The sequence below is a fragment of the Mesoplodon densirostris genome, chromosome 3 (genome assembly GCF_025265405.1).
Source record: "Mesoplodon densirostris isolate mMesDen1 chromosome 3, mMesDen1 primary haplotype, whole genome shotgun sequence".
In the NCBI taxonomy this organism is placed as follows: Eukaryota; Metazoa; Chordata; class Mammalia; order Artiodactyla; family Ziphiidae; genus Mesoplodon; species Mesoplodon densirostris.
Window position 1 is genome coordinate 36,729,576 of NC_082663.1, and position 21,108 is coordinate 36,750,683.

General features: G+C 43.0%; 1 protein-coding gene and 1 pseudogene across 1 annotated transcript; both read right to left on the reverse strand.

The window, feature by feature from the left end:
* Positions 1–7,259: 7,259 nt before the first annotated feature.
* Positions 7,260–8,422, reverse strand: LOC132485180 (arrestin domain-containing protein 4-like; annotated as a pseudogene).
* A 1,706-nt stretch (positions 8,423–10,128) lies between these two features.
* On the reverse strand, positions 10,129–10,638 carry LOC132486743 (uncharacterized protein MISP3-like). Its single transcript, XM_060094324.1, has one exon. It carries the CDS (start codon positions 10,636–10,638, stop codon positions 10,129–10,131), a length of 510 nt encoding a protein of 169 aa, XP_059950307.1.
* Between the last annotated feature and the right edge of the window lie 10,470 nt (positions 10,639–21,108).

Below are 21,108 nucleotides of genomic sequence, written 5' to 3' on the forward strand. Positions count from 1 at the left end.
ATGGGTGGCTATGCCTTAGTGCTTTCCCTTCCAACTTGCTTAGAACCACCCTTAGTTGCTACAGTCACAACCTGTCCAGGGCTCAGCCTGGTACATTCAGCCTCTGGGTATCTTTTCAAAGTCATGCCTTCCATTTTACCTCTAAGAGCAGCATAGTTTGGAACTGTGCAAATATGACTATCATTTATTTTTAATCTTATATTGGAAAATCGCCTGTTAACCACAATTTCTGGCTTGTAGAACTGGAATTCTGGGTCAAGAGTATTCTTTTTTTTTTTTGAGATTTATTTATTTATTTAGGCTGTGCTGGGTCTTCGTTTTGGTGTGCAGTCTCTTGATTGGTGTGTGCAGGTTTCTGTAGTCGCAGCAAGTGGGCTTAGTTATGGCACGTGGGATGTAGTTCCCTGACCAGGGATCAAACCTGGGGGCCCCCCAGCATTGGGAGCTCGAGTCTTAACCACTGGACCACCAGGGAAGTCCCCAAGGGTATTCATATTGAAATGCTTAATGCACATTGTCATGTTGGCTTTCCAAAGACCCTTTCAAATTCATTTCTCAAAAGCTGCGTTGGGGAGTTACTACTTTACCAATATTAGAACAAATGGAAAAGATTAATACAGACCACTGTGGTAGTCAAAGTTATATGTCATGGTTTCACTTTACATTTCTTTGATCTTTTTTTAAATTAATTAATTAATTTATTTATTTATTTTTGGCTGTGTTGGGTCTGCATTTCTTTGCGAGAGCTTTCTCTAGTTGTGGCAAGTGGGGGCCACTCTTCATCGCAGCGCGCGGGCCTCTCACTGTTGCGGACTCTCTTGTTGTGGAGCACAGGCTCCGGACGCACAGGCTCAGCGGCCATGGCTTACTAGGCCCAGCCGCTCCGCGGCATGTGGGATCCTCCCAGGCCAGGGCTCGAACCCGTGTCCCCTGCATTAGCAGGCAGATTCTCAACCACTGCGCCACCAGGGAAGCCCTACATTTCTTTGATCTTAAGGAGCCCTGGCCCGGGTCCCAGCTCCCCTTTCAGCCACAAAACCCCCTATACCGCTTCCAGGCCTGACTCTACCCACCCAAATCAATCCACAGGCAGACAATAGGGAAACACGTTTTAATCATTGCTCATAATTGGAATCAACATAAGAAACATGACAATTCTGAGTACAACTGCAAGAAAGCTCCTTAAGATAGTATGGATTCCCTGAAGAGGGATTTCTAATTGAGAGAGCTGTCAGTAATCCAGGAAAGAGGGACAAATAAGGACTGGTCTGGCCCACAGAGTCCTCCAGGCTCATCCCAGAGCAAGGCGGGGCCCAGGGGAGAAGTCCAGCCAGGCAGGAGGAGGCCTCCACTGGGGTGACTCAGGCTCCAGGCCAGGCCATGGGTTGAAGGGGCGCCGTGGGCCGGACAGAAGGCTGCGACTCCTTTCCTTGCCGAGTTCCACAGGGTTTCAAGCCTCCACAGGGTTTCCGCAGCTTCGGGGTAGGGAATGGGGATCGTCCTGGGCTCCTGGAGGCCATCTGGCCGCGTGTCTGTCGGCCTCCGCTGCTGCGGGCATCTCCTGGCTGTTCAGGCCCGATTGTGCCCTGCGGTGTGTGGCTTCAGCCTCTTCTTGACGGGACTGTCGCTCCACCCCGGGTTAGCCGTTGGCTCCTGGACTTGTGGGTCTCGCCAGCGTTTGTGGCCGCTCTCCGCCTGGGGACGGTGTGCGTGTCCGGGGCAAGCGCGCCGCGGCAGCCCACATGCACAGTAGTGCGCGTCCTCGCAGAACTGGGGGCTTTGGCAGGAGGGGCGGCTCAGCGCAGGGAAGTTATCCAGGGCCCAGGCCCAGGCCTGTTCTCGGTTGAGGCCCGGTGGCATGTGGGGCTCTGGATGCGCCCTCCTCCAGGACGGCTCTTCCCACGTGTAGTATGCGTGCGGTTCCATGGCTTTAGCCTCCTTCCAGGCCAGACGCGTAGCGTGTCTAAGCAAAGGGGCGAATGATTCAGCCCCATGCTGAGTGTGCCTTTTATAGGGTCTGCCTAGTACAGGAGATGGGAAACCCCCGTCCAGATAAGTGGGGATAGACACTCATGTGCCTTGCAAATTGCCTCGGAGCCTCGTGAGATTAAGGAGAAAACTGCATCTTGCTGGGAGGGGTTTGGAAATTCCGAGTGGTTTTGGTGATAGAGTTAAAGGAGGGGGATGGGAGGATACGCAGGTCCCTGGGGAGAGAGGTCCAGTTCTTGTCTTTTCCATTCACTGGGGAAAAAAACTCTCTACTCGTCAGGCAAGGCTGACAAATGTCTAGTAATTTAGCATATTAGAGAGGATTGCCTGGTTTCAGAGTTGAGACTCTGAGAGGATAGATTCCTGCCAGGACACAAAGCTAATTTGGGCATTAGCTGGATCGAGGTTCCAGGTCTTCATGCAGGCATATCAGGAAGGGAAACAAGTAAAGGAGTGATCAGGTTGGGGTGGGAAAAGGAGAGTCCCATGCCTACTTAGAATTGCAATATTCTTATGTTTTTTCTTCACTAAAAGATCTGAATCAAAGGGAGACGTCATATATACTGTGCTTTTCATACCTAATTCACAAATGCATTGAGGTAATGCCATATTTTCAAGATTTTTTCCTTTCTTTTTCTTTTTTCCTTTTTTTTGTTATTTGCAGAACTCCTGTCCTTCTTTATGTAATCGTGTTCATTCTATTATTAGCACCTCTCTTGCTCTCTGCTCTCCCTACTTCTATTGCAATTCTTGCCATTAGGAGCTATTTACTATGTGTGTTTTTGTAACAGACATGTCATATGTGACATACTTTTGTGTACGTATGTCTTCAATTCATGTAAGGTTATCAGTTTATTATAAACTAATAACTTAGTTTATTATTTTTCATTCATTTTTATGTTTCTAAGATTGTTATCTGTACATTTTATCTATTGCTTCCAATGCTGCCATGTTAACATCTGGTGAACCCCTGACACATTTTGCCTATCTGCTGTCCCACAGTGGACAAGACACTGCCAGTTACCCACCTTCATCACATATGATAGAACCCTCATGAGAGAACTTCTCTAGGATATATATCCATAAGCAGAATTATGTCATTAAAATGCATACACCTAAGTTTATTGAGTATTGCCATATTATCCTTCAGGATGCATGTGACATTGACCCTCCAACAATAATGTGTGAGGATAACGGGATGCACACATTCCCGCAAATATTTGGAATGACCACAGTCTTTTAATATTTCCCAGGGGATTCGTGAACCTGAAAAGAGCAGCTCTGGTGCTGGTGGTAAATTCGGTGTTTTTTGGTTTCTGACAGTGTCTATCTTTGGGAGCCACTTTGTGGCTGTTTCATTCTGGGAGCCATTCCTGAATTTCAGGCAAAAATCTGTCTTCGTTATTCCATTAAATTCCAAGTTTTTTTTTCAGTGTAATCATTTTATTAACAAAAGGAACCCATGGTGTTCAGACCAGAGTACAAAATACAATCTTTATTTTTTTCCCTGTGGGTTAAATTGTTATATTTTTATAATAAAAATAAAAAGCTTTTCATAGTTAACTTATCGAAAACATAACCCCTGCCTACTGAGTTTCTTATCGTGCAAAACAAAAACATGAAAGTAAAGTTCTGCTCATGGAAGGATTCTGTGTGTCAAAAGATGCACATTCTCAATTTCAAAATTTTTACATCAAAAAGAAAATTTTAAGGCCACGGTTTCTTTGCATACTAAACAAGAGGAGAATAAACAAACAAATAGCAGCTAAAATTTTATCTTCATTCCCAAGTATTCTCTGTTCTAATGTAGAGTCTTCAACATTCATCAAATAATTTCTTGATTACAAAAAGATATACAGTTTCAATCTACTTCTTAAGGTCAGATATACCAATATCAATTCAATAAGGCAAATCATACATTTTAGCTATTCTCTTAAGTGCTACAAAATCAGCTTTGTTTTAATTTGGTGGGTGCACTTCATGATTTCTTTTAAAAAGGTGACAAAACAATCCTAGTGAAAGATTCCAGTAAGCAGTTACTTTTCTACATACTACCAGACAATTAAACTTTCTCTTCCTCCATGCCATTTTGTTTTGGCATCATGTAGATAGACAACGTCTTGACAAAACGTATAAACTATGACTCAGAGGTCAAGAAATAGCTGAAGATGATCTTTTTTTAAAGTAAAAATAAAACAGTTTAGACAGCATATAGCTACAAACACACAAAAGCGAAGCAAAATTAAAGATCACCAAAAAACCAAAGCAGGGAATAAAAATATGTGACAATTTCAGTACCACAATTATTGGTAAAACAGTTTGCACTGTGATTTTCAACAGTGGCTTACAATGAAAGAACAGCTTCAGATGTTTACATGATTACAAAGAAGAGAGGTATATCCAGAAGGGTGAAAAGCATCCATTTACCTAATGTTTGTATAAAAATCCCTGATCAAATGTCCAATTAATTTTTACATACAAAATTTAATTTAACCTTAGAACTTTTTTATTCCTAACTGAATATACTGATTGAAAGAAAAGCTAATCATTCAGTTGAATGAAGTACAGTATTCTGCATGGGAAGTACCAGGGTTTCTAGATCAAACACTTAGGACATAGAGAAAACCAAAGTACTGGGCTGGTCCAAAATCTCTACCATGGGAATCCCTACCATCCTTCTACTTAGTGTCCAGAAATGCTCTCAGCTCACAAAACCAATAGATTGAAGTAAAAACAAGTGAACAGGTGACCGTGACTAGGAGAAGAGAGGGGGACAGTAAAAACACTGCTCAGACTTTAAGCAGCAACACAAAATTGTTGGTCTGAATATCCTGAGGTTAAATGGTAATAAAATATTGCACCAAAACAATAAAAAAGTCACAGTTTGAACAGAATTACTAAAGAACTGGAATAACAATGTACAACAGAGTGACTGTCGTCAGTAGACTTAAGTCTCTTGACAGAAATTAAGCTTATGACTTTTTTTTTTAATGGTAATTTTGCCTTCTTGGTTTTGTATTTATTTTGAAATACCCTTTGGTATACGCATAGTAACTTTCATCTAGTGCTAACCTTATAGATTTTGCCCTTGGTCCAGTTTCAGCTTTAGGGATAGGAGAACTGAGATTGCTACTGCAAATGAGCAGAAACTCCAAAGAAGACTTCTCAGGCCTGGAGTTTTAAACCGTATCTGATTCTGATAACCCCACTAGAGGTAGGTAAGAAAAGGCCTTTCCCCACCCCTGTGCAGTTTATCAAGGCATCCTAAGGATGCAAGCTTTTTTTTTTTTTTAAACCTCTTCTTTTTCTAATATGCTTCTAGATAAATAAGACATGAGGAAAATCAAACGCGTACCCTACTAAAGTACTTAAAGGGAATAAAAAGTGCAACCTTCAACCTTCAAAAGTACTTAAAGGAAATAAAAAGTGCAGCATTTCCCCTTTCAACTGACAAGCCTTTCAAGGAACTCTTTCTTGGTTTCGTAATACCATATAGCCAATTTATAAACTACCTCTTAAACTACGATTAAAAGAGTGAAAACTGTATTACTTCATTAGAACCTCATAAGACCATGACCTCAGAAAAGGATTCTTTTTTTTTTTTTTTTTTTTTTTGCAGTACACGGGCCTCTCACTGCTGTGGCCTCTCCCATTGTGGAGCACAGGCTCCGGACGCACAGGCCATGGCTTATGGGCCCAGCCACTCCGCTGCATGTGGGATCTTCCCGGACCGGGGCACGAACCCGTGTTCCCTGCATCGGCAGGCGGACTCTCAACCACTGCGCCACCAGGGAAGCCCAGAAAAGGATTCTTTTAAGGACTTCAGTCCTATGGAATATGAAGACCCTGACACCGGAGGGTGTCGCTTTGTAGAGTGGGCCCCTTTCCTTTCCATGTACCTACAACCGTGTGCTGCTATTTCTCCAAAAGCGAGTCTCCTCCCAGTGTGTCCATACCACCTTAAAGCTTAGGATACATCTGTGCCACTTCGAGAAACCTTTGTAAAGATAGGCTCGCATAGTGTTTCCACTATTTACAGGCACTTTCTCTTGGGCCAGCACAGGCACCCCTCCACTTACTCTGTCACCATCGGGACTTCCATTACATTCTGTGACTTTTCACATCTTCGTCCCATTGTTCAAAGGGGACACAAGACCACATCACAAACTTGTGCAACAATCCTGTTGGCCCACTGGAAAGTTCACTCTTGCTTTAATTTCTATCACCTCAGTCTTGATGTTCATTTATGTTTATGTGCCGGAGTCCAGCTCCAGCGAGTCCAGGGATACCCGAGGGATGGATAGTGTCGGCGAAGGAAATAATTCTATTACACTTCTTAAAGTATCAGCATTGCATGTTTCTCTTTCTCATGTCTTTATTCTTCATTCTTCTTCTATTGTTTACAATCACAGGTTTATATATTGTAGTTGATTACATTACCAGGTACGTGGCCAAACAATCTTCGCACAATAAAACCTCAAAATGTTCTATAAAGATTTAAAAAAATATATCCCCTGGTTTCTAGATGTCCTATTAAAATATTTCCCCAAGTTCCCATTAATCACAGGTTGTTTCTTAGTAACCAAGCCAAGGAGTTATATGATTATTTCAATTGTAAAAGTTGGAGCTACTTGTTCCTATTTCTCTTCTTGCATGGACAACCTTTTACAATGGTTCCATGAAAATATTTACAATGTACCTGCATGCTCTTTCTCGTTGTTTCCTTCAACTGAGACAGTGTTTTCTCCCTATCCTGGCAACCAATTCTGCTCTAGTCATTTGCTTTTCTATAATTAATCTTCCTTTATAATAGAACCATAAATTTCCTATGTCATCAGGAACTCCGGCCCATGGCCATAACTCCATACTAGAGGGTGTTTTTCATAAAAACATCCCCTTAGTTCCAGGCTCTTAATTCTTTACCCATTTCCCCGGGGCTTTAGTGGGTACTTCCCATTCTGTGGTAGTTTCAGGAGGGGGAGTCCTAGAGGAATTTTTCTTTCACGTGGAGCAACTTCCCCCCAAAATTGCCCCTGTATGTAAATTTATTATCATAAAACATAACAACGGAGCTGTAGTCCACCTTCCTGGCACGGCGCTGCCTTGCAGTTTCGCCTTCCGTTGCTCATGACTTTGTCATGGTGCAATGGCTCCAGGATGGCTTCCGACATTTATGTTAAGCTAATCTTCCCTCCCTCTTCCCCAAAAAGGCAGGGGGGAAGAACTGACATTCTAATTTGATGATGAACACAGTGATTTCTGAAATATGTTCAGAGAATGAAGGAAACAGGCTGGGTGTCTTCTGTCACTAGGATGTGGATCAACCTCTGAATAAAGAGGCAGAAGCTGAAATCTGCATTCCTGAGTGCAGGCAAACAGAGCACAGCATGACTCGCCCTCCCAGTTAGAGGGCTGAGGGTAAGGAGGAATGTGTCTAGAGAATTCTTCCTCCGATACCATGCCTGCGCAGTTTGGTGGTGCTTCAGGCTGTTCTCGCAGAGTCAGTGTCAACCAGCTCATATCCATAATGAACTGGCTGGCAATGCTGGAGCTCCTGCTGCCCAAACCATTGTATGGGACCATGCCAGGCAGTAAGGGCAGCTCAAGCATCAATTTTTTAGCAGCAGGAATGTGAATATACACAGCTAAGGAGTAGTCCGCTCGGATGATGCAGCACAGCGTCCCTTGCTGAAGATCTCCAAGGTCTTCCCGTTCCAGGTGCCGGTGCTCCTGGAGGCGATGTGGTTCCCGCGCACGTTGGACACATACGTCTGCGTCTGGAAAATGGCAGCTTTGGGAACAATCAGACGAGAGGAACAATTCCCTATTTCTGCGTAGATTGGAGTAGCTTCTCCATTACAGTATCCCTTTCTTTCAGTTTTGGCACTCAGCGAGACTGGACCAGAGGTGGAAATCCAACAGCCAACCACCTTCTGTTGAGTTTTCAATACAGGGGTTAGTAATGCTGGTGGGTTGACATCGATGCGACTGACGACCTGGAGTCCCCGCTTAACCCTCTGATCAGGTCGTTCCCAAACCGTTCTCACACGGTACTGAGCACTTCCATATCTCCAGGTGAATGAGGTTACCGAAGGTTCCGATGCACGTTGAAAGCTCAATGAGAATTCATGTTTTCCAGGCTGTAGTAAGAGGATGCCGTCACCGGCCGGGGGCTCGCGCAGGCTCAGGCGTACGGTCAGGTTCTCCATCCCCGAGGCGGCGGCGGGGTCCGCGGCGCCGGCGCTCCGGCCCCAGGCGGCGGTAGCGCGGCCCTGGGCCTCCAGGCGCTGCGCGCGCAGGGTCACCGGCTCGGCAGCCTCCAGCAGCACGTGCCCAACCACAGCCTCGCCGCTCGAGTCGCAGCCCTTGCGCCTGTCCTCGCACAGCGGCCCTCGGAGCCCACCCCCGCCGCGGACCCCGCCTCGCCGTCCATCCTACCGGGCGACGCCGCCGCGCCAAGGAGGTCGGCGCCGGCGCGGAGCCGGGGTCTTGAGCAGAGCGGCGCCGCTGTCACAGAAGCCACCCGCAGGCCGAGGGCCACCGCGGCCGCTGAGCGGGGCCCGGTGGAGGCCCCCACAAGTTATTTTTTTATCCCCTAATAAATTATTTTGTGCTTAAACTGTTTGAGTTATTCCATTTCTGTTCCTAAAAACCACAAAAAAATACAACAGGGACATCACAGTCAACATTATATTTACTTATTACAATCTTTTTCTTTTAGAAATCTTAGAAGAATGAATCTAGATGTCCTTAAGAACATATGTAAATGTTCACATTTTTCTTTTGCTCTTCAGGATGTTTTGAGAATGGTTGTTTTATATTCATCATGGTTTTTAGATAAGCCCATAAAGTTAAAAGATCAAAATTCTCCCTCAATATTTTATCTTGAAGTTTTACATCTTTCCTTCCTTACATGTCCCTCCATCACGAATTAAATAAACCATTCTAATAAAGACATTTGAATGTCTTTTGTATGTGTTAACCTTTTAAACACAGGGCTCCTGGGACAGGAGCAAGGAGCTTCTCTAATCCCTGCTGGGCATTGAAGTAGCCCAGAGACTGGGGCATCTGGAGTGTCGTGGTGAGGGGCTGAGCCTAGTGGTAGAGTGAGTGTGGAGGGTTGAAAGAACCCTGAAACTAAAGACCAAAGTGCAGCTCCTTAGCTAGACCAAGAGGGAAAACTATCTGCGAGAAAGACTTCATGCTTAATCTGGCTCCTTCCTCACCCTAATCACACTCCCAAGACTTAAAGGCTGACTTTGCTTGAGACCAAGAAATAGAGTTCCTTTGCCATTAGCCTTCTGGAAACACCTCACTCTGCCCACTGCCCACCATAGGGAGGGAAAGTTTTTCTCTAAGTCCATGCTAGTCTCACCTACGGGTCACTAAGGATGGGAGTTTCTCCTGACCATTCTCCAGCCCAGTTATTTGAAACAAACCATTAAACAGCAGGGCACATGCAATAGAGCTCACAGAGGAAAAGAAGATGTCTCTTAGGATACCAAATGTCATGGAGTGTCACTTTCAAGAGGAGATTTTAAACACTGTGACTGTGTCCTGCTGGCACTCCCTGGGTGGCTCTTCTCTCCTGCTTGCTTTACTGAAGCAGGATAACTTGTGGCTCCCTGACCCCTGTAGAGGCCCACTTGGCAAGGAACTATGGGCAGCTCCTAAACTGTGTCAGCAAGGAACTTCATCCCAAACAGGTAAAATTCAGTTGTACAGTTTTGTTGAAAGCAAAATACCAATCACCTTGCATAAATTTCTTTTTTTTTTTTGTGACCGCCTGGAGGGGTGGGATAGGGAGGGTGGGAGGGAGGGAGACGCAAGAGGGAAGGGATATGGGAACAGATGTATATGTATAACTGATTCGCTTTGTTATAAAGCAGAAACTAACACACCATTGTGAAGCAATTATACTCCAATTTAAAAAAACATAAATTTCTTTTTTTAAAGTTTATTTAACGAGGTTCACATTCCTATAAATGAAAAAATACAGAAATTAAAACAATAGCATGTATCTTTCATCTTGTTATACAAATTCAGAAGACATTGTACATTGATTTTACCAGTGATCTTCACATTGCAGGGTAATACGCATTTCATAAACTGCCAATGGGACTGTACTTAGTGAGGGACTCAGCGCAAATCTCGGGGCTCCTGGCAGCCCTGGGTCTTCCGGGTCACTGCACATCGGATCCGCTGCCACCAGCCTTGGGACGTGCGGCGGGTCCCGGGGGCAGGAGCCGGGCGACGCTCCATAGGGTCCCCGCCGTCAGCGTTCTCGGGCTCCGCTCGTCCGTCCGGGAAGCGGTGCCATCCGCCGAGGGAGGCTGCGGGGGCGGCGGCCGCCTCTCCTGGGGCGCCTCTGGGTCCGGGTGGGTCGCGGGCGTCTGGTCCGGGGCCGGTGGCTCTGCGTCCCGTCGCGAGGGCTTCGGCCTCCAGCAAAGTGTCCGTTTCGCGAACGGTCCCAGCGCAGAAGCCCGCCGCAGGGACTGGAAAGCATTTCCCAGTCGAAGGCTGGGCCGTCCCAGGAGAGCTCGCACGGGGCAGGGTAGAAAGGGAGCGTCCAGGGCGCAGAGTCGACTGAGCTCGGGGCTGGCGGCGTCTGGGGCCCCGGCGCTCACAGCCGGGGAAGGGCTGCGCCATCTCGTGGGTCTCACACCGGGAGATACCGAGTGTCCGGGATTCGGAAGCCCCCAGCCCGCGAGTTTTTATGCTCTTCTGGCCTCCTGACCAGATAGGGGGAGTTTGGGTGGTGACATTAATCCTACAAGATAATTGCATCAGAAGACCTGATAATATTAATACAAAACCCAATCATCTTGGATAAAATTATTCATGGTCAAATCTCTTCATGATAGATGGGATTAGGGTTGAAAGGAAAAGTCTAGTACACCCGAGGGGGGAAAAACTGGGGGGCAATGGGGTGTAGAAGGCCCCAAATCATACTGCTAGTGTTGAAACAGACTTGGAAACCCAGATCTCCAAGCAAAGGAATGCTTGTAGGGGTCGGGGAATGCCACAGGAAGATTTGTGATGTAAAGGAGCGCCAAGGGTGGTGACCTAATTCTCAAAATGGACTTTCTGACTTTCCCAGTTTTGTCCTCTCCTAGTGAATTGCTCACTTCAAAGAACTTCAAATTGTGTTTGGACCAGAGTCACGACAAGAAGCTCCAGAAACTGAACTGCTTGGGTGCAGGGGCAGTTCCACCCCTCTCTGGATGAGTGACCTTCAGCAGATTATCTCCTCTCTCTAGGCCTCCTTTTGTCACCTCTGAAATGGAAAGCAAATAAACAAGGCAGCTTTCGTGAATGCATTCAATAATAAAAATGAATATTTAAGATTACCTGGCAGAAATTAACGTGCTCAAGTATTATTATCAATATCATCATGGATAGAATGATAATTTAATGAGAATAAATGTTAAACGCTGCCTTTTGAGGGGAGGTTTTTTTTCCCTCTAAATGGATTTTTTTCCTTAACATAATATATCCATGGTGTATTGCATTGTAATATATCCTTCTTCATCTGTGTCAACCTGTTGACAAAAGCATCAGTGGCTACATTATTGATGTCCTTGACTAGACATTTATTTTACTGTGACAAAGTACAGTCATTCCCAACACTTAGGAAGCACATTTTGATGTCCTTCCATGTTCCAGGTGCTGTGATTGGAGCCACACACAAAAAGATGAAAATCTGGCTACAGCTTTCAGTCCTTACATCTTAGTGAGAGAGCGAAGCGGCAGTCAAGAGACCATTCAGAATACAGCCAAGTCCATGAGCATTGCCGTAGCTGATTTGCTGACCCGAAAGAAACGTTCTAAATGTGATGCCTCCCTTCAAAGCCAGATTTTTATTGTTTGCTTAACTTCAGGGAGGAGGGAAGAGCATGCTAAAATAATAAATGATAAATAACAAAACAGAAAAATCAAACAACAGGACAGTAAAGATGGCAGGTGATTGAAAGCTCAACTAGTTGCAAGGTTTACAGGGGCAATTTAGGACACTCACAGCTGAGGTGAAGATTCCCACAAAGATACCCAGAATAGAAGAGCTCTGCCTGAGTGGATGGAGGTCGAGGCCAGCTCAGAATTGTTTGAACCCAGTCACAGCTGAAATTCAAGGAGAAGGGGAGGCACCGCAAGCAAGTGATGTGGGTGCACAAGGAGGAAGTCACTTTGGTGAGATCCAGCAGTGGGGTCCGTCTGCAGATGCTCAGCATCAATCACCAACAAGCTGCACAATATATGACTATAATAGCAGGGCAGGAACAAAGAGGTCTTTTGGCCCCCTTAGTTGAGTGTGCAACATCTCCCTTTGGATTATCTAAAGCTCTGAAGCTCAGACAGAATACTGATGCATAATAACACCATCACATTCATATTAGAATTAGTCTACCCCTTTGCCTGGCAGAAAGTGTCTGATCTGCATAGCGGTCTGACAGCTTTCCTTCATTCTTTTTTTCCTTTCATAGGTATTACTCTTCAATAAACAGTTGCATGCCTAACTCCGTCCCTGCATCCTCTAGAACCTGACCAGAGAGAGTGTTTAAATAAATTCTACTCATTATTTTATTTGATATTCAAGTGTTGTTATCTTTGGTCAATGACAGCCCTGTAATCTCACTCTTTTTTCTTTGGTGGCATATGCTCTCATAGTCTTTTACAGTTTCCTTGTTTTCTGGTGCAATGAATTGTCCCAGGTGCAGCTTTTACTTTCCTTGCCCCAGACCCGCAATCAGTCTTTTCTCCAAGGAGACTAGGTTCCTTTCATTGGTAACTGGTATGTGAAAACCACAATTTTTAAATTGATGTGCTCAATACTATTTTGTTGATAATTGCACCTAGTACTTTCAAGTAGATAAATCTAAAAAGCACAATTTTTTAAGAAAAAAATCATGAATTTATTCTTACCTTCAAATTTAAAGTTACAGATTGCTTTGAGCATAGAAGAACTCCAGGGTAAGAAAATATAGAAACTATTAGAGAAGCTTCCCGGTAAGAATCATGCTTCAGTATAAGCTTCCTTTTATGAATTATGTAGAAAAATTAAACAATGGGACAACAGTTGCTAAAAGTATGTCATTGTTGTATGCCCTGGAAATAATGACAGCACACTCTCCAAAATGGGATGACAATCGTAGAATATAGAAAGAAGTATTTCTATACCATGAAGGACACATGGGTAAAACTGATTGATGACAACTAGGAAAAGAAATTTTCAAAGTCTAAAATTCACAAGTTATTACATCTATATACATATAACCTCTGCAAATTAAATGATAAGGCAGGAAACCCAAAGGAAAATGTTCAGAAGATATGAATAGGCAATTCACAAAAGAATAGTATAATACAAGGACTTCCCTGGTGATCCAGTAGGTAAGACTCCGCTCCCAGTGCTGGGGACGCAGGTTCGATCCCTGGTCAGGGAACTAGATCCCACATGCACGCCTGCAACTAAGAGTCCACATGCTGCAACTAAGAAGTCCACACGCTGCAATGAAGATCCTGCGTGCCTCAACTGAGACCCGGCGCAGCCAAAATAAATAAATAAATATTAAAAAATAATAACATAATACAAATTGGCTAAAGAGTGTGTGAAGAGAGGCTCAAAATCACTATAGATAAATAAATGTTAGCTTTTTCTGCTGCACAGCACTTGTGGCCTCTTTCAATTTTGAAGACAGCATAGGACACTCTTGACAATAGTACTACAACCCATTTAGTCAGTGACTCAGAAGGCTCTGAATGCTGAATGGGGCCCAGAGGAAGAGAGGGATCACATCCAAAGGAGGACAAGGCAACAGAAAAAGCCAACTTGCCACTTAGGCCTTATGACTCAATATATCCAATACTGGACACCAAGTGACTATGCATACGTTTATTAGATCCACTAAGCCATAAAGTTGAGCAGCATCCATTATATGCTGCATTCAGAATTGAGCTTCCACCACTTTAAATTCTCCCTGGCAGTTTATAGCATATATTAGTTCCCTGCACCTGCTGTAACAAATTACCACTAACTGGGTCACTTAAAACAACAGAAATTTATTCTGTCTTAGTTCTGGAGGCTAAAAGTCTGAAATCAAGGTGCCAGCAGTAATTACCCCCTCTGAAAGCTCTAGGGGAGAAATCTTTCTTTGTCTCTTGCAGTTTCTGGTGGCTGTCAGCATCCCGTGACTTGTGGCTTCACTACTCCAATTTCTGCCACCATGGTCCATTGCTTCCACCTCTGTGTCAAAACCTCTCACTGCCTCACTCCTAAAAGGGCACTAGTTATTGGGTTTGAGACCCAGCTGGATAGTCCAGGACAATCTCCTCATCTCAAGATCCTTAATTTAATTATACTTGCAAAGACTTTTCCCAAATAAGGTTAATTTCATAGGTTATGGGGATTAGGACAAGGACGTATCTTTTGGGAGGCGACCATTCAACCCACTACAAGCACTATGTCATATCTTTATGTAAACAATTTCTTCTGTGTATTTTCTTTAAAAGGAACATCAAATAAACACAGCTGTCTATTCCTATAATATTCAGAATCCAGGCAGGTGACAGAAATCACACCAGTTATTTGAGCAGAAATTAAAATACAGAATTGGAAACTAGGTAGAAAGCTATCAATTATGTAAGTGAAAGAGTAAAAAGAGAAATCTAAGATATCACAGAGATAGCAACTGCACGGGCAGCTGGGGAAACAGAAGCAAGAGACTGGATTATTAAACTTTGAAGTGTAAAGAACAGGTGTTGCTGAGCTGAACCCAGACTGGGGAGGCAGGGGCAGCACTGGGCTGCCGCTATTTCTCTGAGCTCACAGGGGTTGTGTGGCTGGGACCCAGATCTTTGATGAGAGGGTGAGCTGATGTGGTGTTTCCAGGGGGACAACATGAAGCTATATGTTAGGAAAAACAGCAGATTGGGTTCAGCTGTTGCTTTGAAAAGGCTAACTACACCTTTAGAGAGAAAAATGCTGCTTTGTGGGAACCAACAGGAAATCTTCAGGAAGCAGCCAGGAAGAAGCAAGTGCTTTCTCTTTCCTCAAGCCTAGCCGTCTCCCTCCAACTTCTTACGAACAGGGAACCTACTCTGGAGCTAGGTGACAAAGCGGAAATGTGACTTGCAGAGTCCCAGCTCAGTATTACAATACAAGAGCACAGAAAAGTGGGTTTGGGGTCTAGAGAAAAATACTTTAATAACTCACATATTTCCACACATCAATTTCATTAATTCCCTGAAGGCTACTCCATATTATCCTACAAATTGATCTTGGCAGGAAAAGGTAGATGAGGAATTGTGCAAAAAGTAAAGAGACGGCTTCATTTTTCAATCCATAAATTTTTTAAATATATATTTTTAAATTTATTTATTTTTGGCTGCGTTGGGTCTTCACTGCTGCGCGCAGGCTTTCTCTAGTTGCGGGGAGTGGGGGCTGCTCTTGGTTGCGGTGCACAAGCTTCTCATTGCGGTGGCTTGTTGCGGAGCACGGGCTCTAGAGCTCAGGCTCAGTAGTTGTGGTGCACGGGCTTAGTTGCTCCATGACATGTGGGATCTTCCCGGACCAGGGCTCAAACCCATGTCCCCTGCATTGGCAGGTGGATTCTTAACCACTGCACCATCAGAAAAGCCCAAATCCATAAATTTTTTAAAACATCATTTTTTTTAATCTAGAAAATTCAAACCAATCTATATGGACAGAAGCAGGTCAGTGGTAGCCTGGGGGAGGGAGCAGGGGACAGTGTGGAGGGAGTACAAAATGGCACAAGACAACTTGACTGTGGTGATAATTTCACAAATTGTACACCTTAAATTATATACTGTAAATTATATACTTTATATGTATGCATTATGGTGTCAATTACACCTCAGTAAAGCTTTAAAAAAACTCATCCAGTTTTCTACCTTGTCAGGACTTCAAAAGCAGGGGGTAACACTACTGGGCATATACCCTGAGAAAACCATAATTCAAAAAGAGTCATGTACCAAAATGTGCATTGCAGCTCTATTTACAATAGCCAGGAGATGGAAGCAACCTAAGTGTCCATCATCAGATGAATGGATAAAGAAGATGTGGCACATATATACAATGGAATATTACTCACCCATAAAAAGAAACAAAATTGAGTTATTTGTAGTGAGGTGGATGGACCTAGAGTGTGTCATACGGAGTGAAGTAAGTCAGAAAGAGAAAAACAAATATAGTATGCTAACACATATATATGGACTCTAAAAAAAAAAAAGAAAAGGTTCTGAAGAACCTAGGGGCAAGATGGGAATAAAGACACAGACCTACTAGAGAATGGACTTGAGCATATGGGGAGGGGGAAGGGTAAGCTGGGACAAAGTGAGAGAGTGGCATGGACATATATACACTACCAAATGTAAAGTAGATAGCTAGTGGGAAGCAGCCGCATAGCACAAGATCAGCTCGGTGCTTTGTGACCACCTAGAGGGGTGGGATAGGGAGGGTGGGAGGGAGGGAGATGCAGGAGGGAAGAGATATGGGGATATGTGTATATGTATAACTGATTCACTTTGTTATAAAGCAGAAACTGACACACCAGTGTAGAGCAATTATACTCCAGTAAAGACGTTAAAAAAAAAAAAAGCAGAGGGCAAGGGGCAGGGAGGGCAGTGGGGCTTCTAAAAATGGAAGGAGGCAGAAAGGGGAATAGGAGATAGTGCAAGGGGAAGAAAATCAAAAAGTAGTGTTTGGCTCCCAGAAAATTTTAGAGGCCCCAGATCATGGAATTTTCCCCTGAAGTCTTAAGTCAACCCTTCCCCCTTCCCACTCCCTCCACAACTCGCACATACACCAACACCCTCCCTCCCGCACAGGGGCTTCTGCAGGCACTTCACATAAAAATGACCACTCTGGAGCACCAACCCCTCAGTCTCAGCTCTTGGAAAGAGGAACTCTGACATCCTGCTCAACAGGAACACAAAGAATCTAGAAAGTCCAGGGAATCACCTTTCTACATTTGGAAGGAAATCACCGGGTCCAGGCCACACTGGAGAGAAGGATATTATAAGAGGGACACGAAGACTAGGAGGTGGGGATAATGGAGGGCCATTGCAAAGGCTCCCTGCCCACTGGGAGAGAAGAGCACCCATTCCAGGGCAACAGTAGGCTTTAGGTCCAGGGGTTTGGGAGGGAGTGGGAGTGCCAGAGAAGACTGGACATTGGTTACATGCAGAGAGACTGTAAGACTTTTTAAAATTTTATTTTAACATATGGAGAGTCAGGGCATGTCTCACAGATGGTGGTGTTTATTCTATGAGATACTGAGGCTTCCATATTGTGCAGAGTTGTTTTAAGTCTCAATGTTGTGTTCCATGGGTCCGTCGGTCTATCCCTTATAAGGCATTTGTTTCACTGACTCTCTCTTCTGTGACAGTGGACTCGAGTGTATCTGTGAGAGGCAGAGACAAATGATGAGGAGAATAAGGGAGAAGTGGGGCTCATTTTAAACACATCTGCATTTATGCCACACCCCTCAAAGGCCACAGCGGTCTTGGTTTTAGACTTGGAAAAGATGACGATGGTGTGGAGGCTCAGAGCTATCAGAGCAGGGGAATCTAGGGAGAAAAATAAGTTGGAAGAAAGAAGAAAAGCGAGAGGGAAGGAAACTTTGGGTCAAAAATCCTGTAGAATTGAGAGGGAATCCAAACTGCGATGCAGACGTAAAGTTTTGCCTGCTAGAGTCGCCCCTTCCAAAACCAACGGTCATCAAAATTCATTTGCAAAAGCTAAGCAAAACAAAACAACAAAAACTAAAAAACTAAAACAAAAAAGCCCAGACAGTTTAGATCTGGGTCCCTGCCAGAAGATCCGCTCTGTCGTCCACTTTCTATGTCGTGTTCGTTTTGCACCTCTGCAAGCAGGGGAATAGCGCTGACTGGATAAGGGCTCCTGTCCTGCACCTCAGTTGAGGGATTTCATCTCAGCCCACCCTCCCAGTGCTGGGCCTGACGATTCCTGCTGACTGACTCAATTATTTGGGGATGTTTGAGGGGGGGAGATGAACTGTGGGTGGTTTCAATAGTCCAGCCAGTTTCAGCCTTTGTTAACCTCCAGGCTGGAAGTTTGGGGCCCCCTCAGGCTGGAAGAAAAGCAGTGGGGACTTTACCGCCCACTCACCATAGGGGGCAGCATGCCAGGCTCTACCGTGACACTGTGGTTCAGGGGCAAACCTGGAACCTGCAGTGGCCTATAAATCTGCACCCTTGGTCTGAGAGGATGGATCAACGTTACCGTTTTAAATTCAGCCACCAGGGGGCGGTGCTGCTTTCTTCAAAAAACATTTTTGTTTTGTTTTGTTTTTCTTCCCCCAGTTTTTTTGAGATATAATTGACATATCATATTGTGTAAGTTCAAGGTGTACAATGTGTTGATTTAATACACTTATATATTGTGAAATAATGACTACTGTAGCATTCGTTAACACCTTCATCACCTCACATAATCATTTCTTTTTCTGATGAGAGTATTTATCTACTCTCTTTGCAACTTTAAAGTATACAATGCAGTATTGTTGACCATAGTCTCCATGCTGTACATTAGATCCCCCAGAACTTATTCATCTTCTAACTGGAGTTTGTGCCTTTGAGATCTCTCCATTTCCCCTGCACCCCAGCCCTGGCAACTATCATTCTACTCTCTGTTTCTACGAGTTCAGCTTTTTTAGACCCCCCCCTGTAAGTGAGACTGTACGGTATTTGTCTTTCTCTGTCTGACTTATTTCAGTTAGCATAATGCCCTCAAGGCCCATCCATGTTGTTGCAAATGGCAGGATTTCTTTCTTTCTCATGGCTGAGTAGTATTACATTTAGTATATTTACCACATCTTCTTTAGCCATTCGTCTGTTGACTGACACTTAGGTTGTTTCCATGTCTTGGTTATTGTGAATAATATTGCAGTGAACATAGGAATGCAGATATCTCATCAAGATCTTGATTTCATTTTCTTTGGATATATACCCAGAAATGGGATGGATGGATCATATGATCATTCCATTTTTAATTTTTTGAGGAACCTCCATACTATTTTCCATAATGGCTGCACCAATTTACATTCCCATCAACAGTGTACATCCACATTCTCACCAACACTTGTTACTTCTTGGTTTTTTGGTGATAGCCATGCTAACAAGCGTGAAGTTTTATCCCATTTTGGTTTTGGTTTTACATTTCCCTCACGATTAGTGATGTTGGTATATTTTTTTGTACCTGTTGGCCATTTGTATGTCTTCTTTAGAAAAGGATGTCTATTCAGTTCCTCTGACCATTTCTTAGTTTTTTTTTTTTTTCGATTGTGTTATGAGTTCTTTATGTATTTGGATATTAGCCATTTATAAGCTGTATGATTTACAAATATTTTCTCACATTCTATAGGTTACCTTTCCATTTTTTTGATTGTTTCCTTTGCTATACAGAAGCATTTATTTAATATAACCCCACTTATTAATTTTTGCTTTTGTTGCTTGGGCTTTTGTGTCGTATTCAAAAAATCTTTGGCAAGACCAATGTTAAGGAGAGTTCTCCTATGTTTCCTCCAGAAATTTTAACGTTTCAGGTTTTATGTTTAAGTCTTTAATCCATGTCAAGTTAATTTTTGAGAGTGGTGTAAGATAAGGATCCAATTTCACTTTTCTTAGAGTGGTTATCTAGTTTTCCCAGCACCATTTATTGAAGAGACTATCCTTTCCCCATTGAGTATTTTTGGCTCCCTTGTCACATATTTGTTGACTGTACATGCTTGAGTTTATTTCTGTGCTCTCAATTCTGTTTGACAGGTCTTCTTTTATGCCAGTACCATGCTGTTCTGATTGTTATATCTTTTGTAGTATAGTTTGAAATCAGGAGGTGTGATGCCTCCAGCTTTGTTCTTTTCTCAGGATTGCTTTGATATTTGGGTCTTTTACGATTCCATACAAATTTTAGGATTATTTTTCTATTTCTGTGAAAATGTCAATGAATTTTGTTAGGGGTTGCACTGAATCTATAGAAAGCTTTAGATAGTGTGGACATTTTAACTATATTAATTCTTCTGATGCATGAACATAGGCTATTTTACATTTATTTGTGTCTTTTTCAATTTCTTTCATCAGTATCTTATAATTTTCAGTGTATAGATCTTTCACAGCCTTAAATTTATTCCTAAATATTTTATTGTTTTTGATGCTACAGTTAATGGGTTTGTTTCTTTTATTTCTTTTATTCCTTCTTTCTTTCTTTTTCTTTTTCATATAATCTGTTGTTAATATATAGAAACACAATTGATTTCTGTATGTTGATTTTTAATCCTGTGACTTTGCTGAATTTGTAGGTTAGTTCTAACAATTTTTTGGTGGAGTCTTTGGGATTATATAAAATCATACCATCTGCAAAGACAATATTACTTCTAGCATTCCTGGTGGATGTTTTTTGCTGTTGTTTTTGTTTGTTTTGCCTGATTGTTGTGGCTAGGACTTCCAGCACTATATTTATAGGAGTGGTGAAAGTTGACACCTTGTCTTGTTCCTAATCTTACAGGAAAAGCTTTCTACCTTTCACCATTAAGTATGATATTAGCATGGCTTGTCATATATGACCTTTATTATGTTGATGTATGCTCCTTCTATACCAAACTTGTTGAAAGTTTTTATCATAAAAATATTTTGTATTTTGTCAAATTACTTTTATGAACCTATGAAATTATCTAATAATTTTTATCATTTCTTCTTTTAATGTGGTGTGTCACATTTTTTTATTTGTGTATGTTGAACCATCCTTGTATCCCAGGGTTAAAACCTATGTGATCATAGTGTAGGATCCTTTTAATGTGCTGTTGAATTCAGTTTGCTAGAATTTTGTTGAGAATTTTTGCATTTGCATTCATCAGAAATATTGGCCTATAGTTTTCTTTTCTTACAGTGTCCTTATCTGGCTTGGTTATCAGGGTAAAACTGACCTCATAAAATGAGTTTGAGAGTGTTTCCTTCTCTTCAATTTTTTTGGAAGAGTTATGAAGGATTTGTGTTAATTATCCTTTAAGTATTTGGTAGAACTCACTAGTAAAACCATCTGGTCCTATGCTTTTCTTTTTGGGCAGGTTTTGATTACTGATTTAATCT